Below are 2,871 nucleotides of genomic sequence, written 5' to 3'. Positions count from 1 at the left end.
TGTTTCTACAGTGAAAACAGCTAAGAACTTCCTACTCTAAAACTAGCAGCCAGGTTTAGGGAACAAAGAGGTAAGGTTTATCTCCCTTGTGTCTGGGACCCCACATTCCTTCTCACCCCGTACTTTGGGCATTATAGACTGGATCACAAACAAAAGCAAACCCTCCCACCAACCAGCAGAAGCTCAAACAAAACCACACATCACAGCAATTATGAATTATTTTTTATGTTTATAGTAGTTACTCTAACAGGGATAACAAGGGGATTTTTTTAATCAGAATTCCGATGTTGGACTCCCTTCATTAGGAAAGCTGCAGAAAGACCAAAACAGCTGCTCTAAAATGTAATTACAGAGAAGCGAGATCATACTGTGCTTTAAAGGAAAGTTACTTAGTTGAACTTGCATAGCACAAGCATACATAAGTAGCTGTGTTAACAGGCATGGATAAAGCCCATCTCCACTTGTGTTATTGCCTTCATTTTGTTTCTCAAGTCTGAGTAACTGGTTGCTGGTCTCTGCTGGAACAAGACAGGTTTATTGGCAGCTGCTTTCCAGTAGTTTAATTTGGTTTAGCCAAGGAACAGTGTACACTACAAACTTGCAAGTGGTGAGCTAAGGAGAGAAAGAAAAAGAACAGTTAAAAGATTACAGCAATGGTTGGTAACACAGTTTTATGCTGTTACAGCAATTTACCACCCCACGTGATCCAGAATGTGTGCTATTCCCATGGCTCTCTAGATTTCCATTCTCCTGACAAGAACTCTGGAATACCACTCCTGTTAGAACCTACTCAGGATCTATCATTTCTCTCAAACAAACACTAACAGAGAAGCTGAAAAGTCAGCACTTCTGAAGCTCAGGCTGCCTCCTTTACCCACTCACCCGCTTTCAGCATGGCTAATACTCCACCATAAGCTCTCAGGCACAGGCAATCACAACCTGCACAGCTAATCTGTATGTGCAAGAGTCAAATCATTCCAGCTGTCAGCTAGAAGCTTGTGTGTACCACCAAGTGCTCAATGGATCACTTGTGTGCAGTTACACTTCCATATGTGGGCAGAAAGGGCATGGACGCAAAGAAGCTAAGCCTGCTGCTGTGATGAAGAGAAGTAATGATGTGTTATGGAGGAACTAGACTCAGCCCAGATCAAGGCAGCACATACTTGGTGTGCTCACCTGAAAAGCTAAAGTACTTCTTAAAGAGCATTGCTACTAGACAAGACTCCCATGTAACAGACGGCTGGGCACAAAGAGGGGTAATCTGCCTCTTGTAATCACTACTTGGCCAAATAACTTGTAGGGATGGCTTCGCTTCTTTCACACATCTTTGTGACTTAGGTTATAAGCACTTTTTAAGGGTACTGTGGCACACACATGCAGCACAGCCCAAGATCCCCACTTACAAAACAGGCTAAAAGCTCCAGCCTTCCCTGTCAGTGTCATCCAGCAAGACAAGTTCTGCAAGGGCAGAATCTCGTTAAACATAACTGTATGAAGGTGCCTGATCTTGGCTGGGGTAGACAAGGGACACTGCCCATACCCCTCTGTACTAAGCCAGATGGAGGGACACGGTTGGAAACACAGGGGCCAGCTCTGCAGCTCACCTTGGCCATATCTGGTTCCTCATTGAGAGCACAGCTCTGGACATCAGTGGCTGTCTTTGGGCAAGTTGTCCGGCCAACCTCCACCTTCATGATGTACTTGACTCCAGACACAATCTGCAACAAGCAGACAGAAGCAGCTTTACTTGCAGCACAGACAGAAGGGCTCTCTGAGGAGAGGAGCCCAGCAGAGAGGCAGACAGTTTGCTGGTTATGGGATGGAAACCAGACTCCAGAAGCATAGAGGGAATGGAGCACGGCAGCTTCCACAGAGGAGGCACCTGGCACCCTTGCAAAAACAGGAACCAAATCCAAGTAAACAAGTCTCACGGTGTAGCTTCCTTAGCCAGTAAACAAAGTCCTGTATTAACCTATGCACAGCACAAGTTACACACAGCACCCAACAGATTCAAGAGCAGATCAACAAGACACAAGCTATAAAAAAGGCTTTTACTCACCTTCTGCAGAAGTAAAACCTCAGCTTCAACAACCCCCAAACTTGATCCCTTCGCTCCCCCCCAGCCCCAGTGCCCACCCTGCCACCACCCCTCACAACCCTGCCCAGCACCCACCTGACTCTTGGCACTGATGATCCGCACCACCCGGCTGGCGTACAGGTCGTTGTTGTCCTTGTTGTACTCAGTCATGGCGAACTGCAGGGCCTTCTGCACACCCTCATCGTTGTCGGGGTTATCGATGTCCTTCGGGGCGCCCAACAGAGGATCCAGCTCATCGCCAATCTTCACGGAGCCGACGAGCACCAGGGCCACAGCCAAGAGGGAAACGCACACCCAAGCTCCAGCCATGGCTGCGCAACTGACGGCTCTCTGCCGCCGATGCTGCTTTAAAGCCGGTGGGGCGGGGAGGGACATGGCCTAGGCCCAAAACACTGCCCCAGCCCGACCCCACTGACGCCCTGCCCGACAGCAACACAGGGGCAGGCATAGTCGGTCTTGGCCTCAGGCCAGCTGGCCATGTTTCAGTCAGCTTGAGGAGCACCCGAGAAGCCTTGGTCAGCGCTGGCACAGGCTGTGCCCTATGGCAGCACCAGACCAGGTGCCCTGCAGTAACCGACGGGTCGGAGTGAGCGCCCAGACCTTTGGTCCCTCTCCCGTGCCCAGCCCTGCCCACAGCTCCAGGGAGCCTGAAAGAGCCGCTTGAAAGAGCCAGGGCACGGAGAACATGAGGACAGTTGGGGTGCCCCAGCACCCAGCACCAGCCCCCATGGACCCTCCAGCCCTGGGAACACAGAGCAAGGAGAAACCACTTG

At 50.2% G+C, this 2,871-nt stretch overlaps 1 protein-coding gene across 1 annotated transcript; it reads right to left on the bottom strand.

The window, feature by feature from the left end:
- Positions 1–373: 373 nt before the first annotated feature.
- LOC117435945 (cystatin-like) lies at positions 374–2,435 on the bottom strand. The gene is made up of 3 exons (XM_034060835.1): positions 2,174–2,435; positions 1,605–1,718; positions 374–612 (listed from the first exon to the last, which is right to left on the bottom strand). Exons 1-3 carry the CDS (start codon positions 2,405–2,407, stop codon positions 535–537), a joined length of 426 nt encoding a protein of 141 aa, XP_033916726.1. The 5' UTR covers positions 2,408–2,435; the 3' UTR covers positions 374–534.
- Positions 2,436–2,871: the final 436 nt, after the last annotated feature.

The sequence above is a fragment of the Melopsittacus undulatus genome, chromosome 3, assembly GCF_012275295.1.
Source record: "Melopsittacus undulatus isolate bMelUnd1 chromosome 3, bMelUnd1.mat.Z, whole genome shotgun sequence".
Classification (NCBI taxonomy): Eukaryota; Metazoa; Chordata; class Aves; order Psittaciformes; family Psittaculidae; genus Melopsittacus; species Melopsittacus undulatus.
Note: the sequence above shows the minus strand (reverse complement) of the source record. Positions and strands in the feature narration are given on the sequence as shown.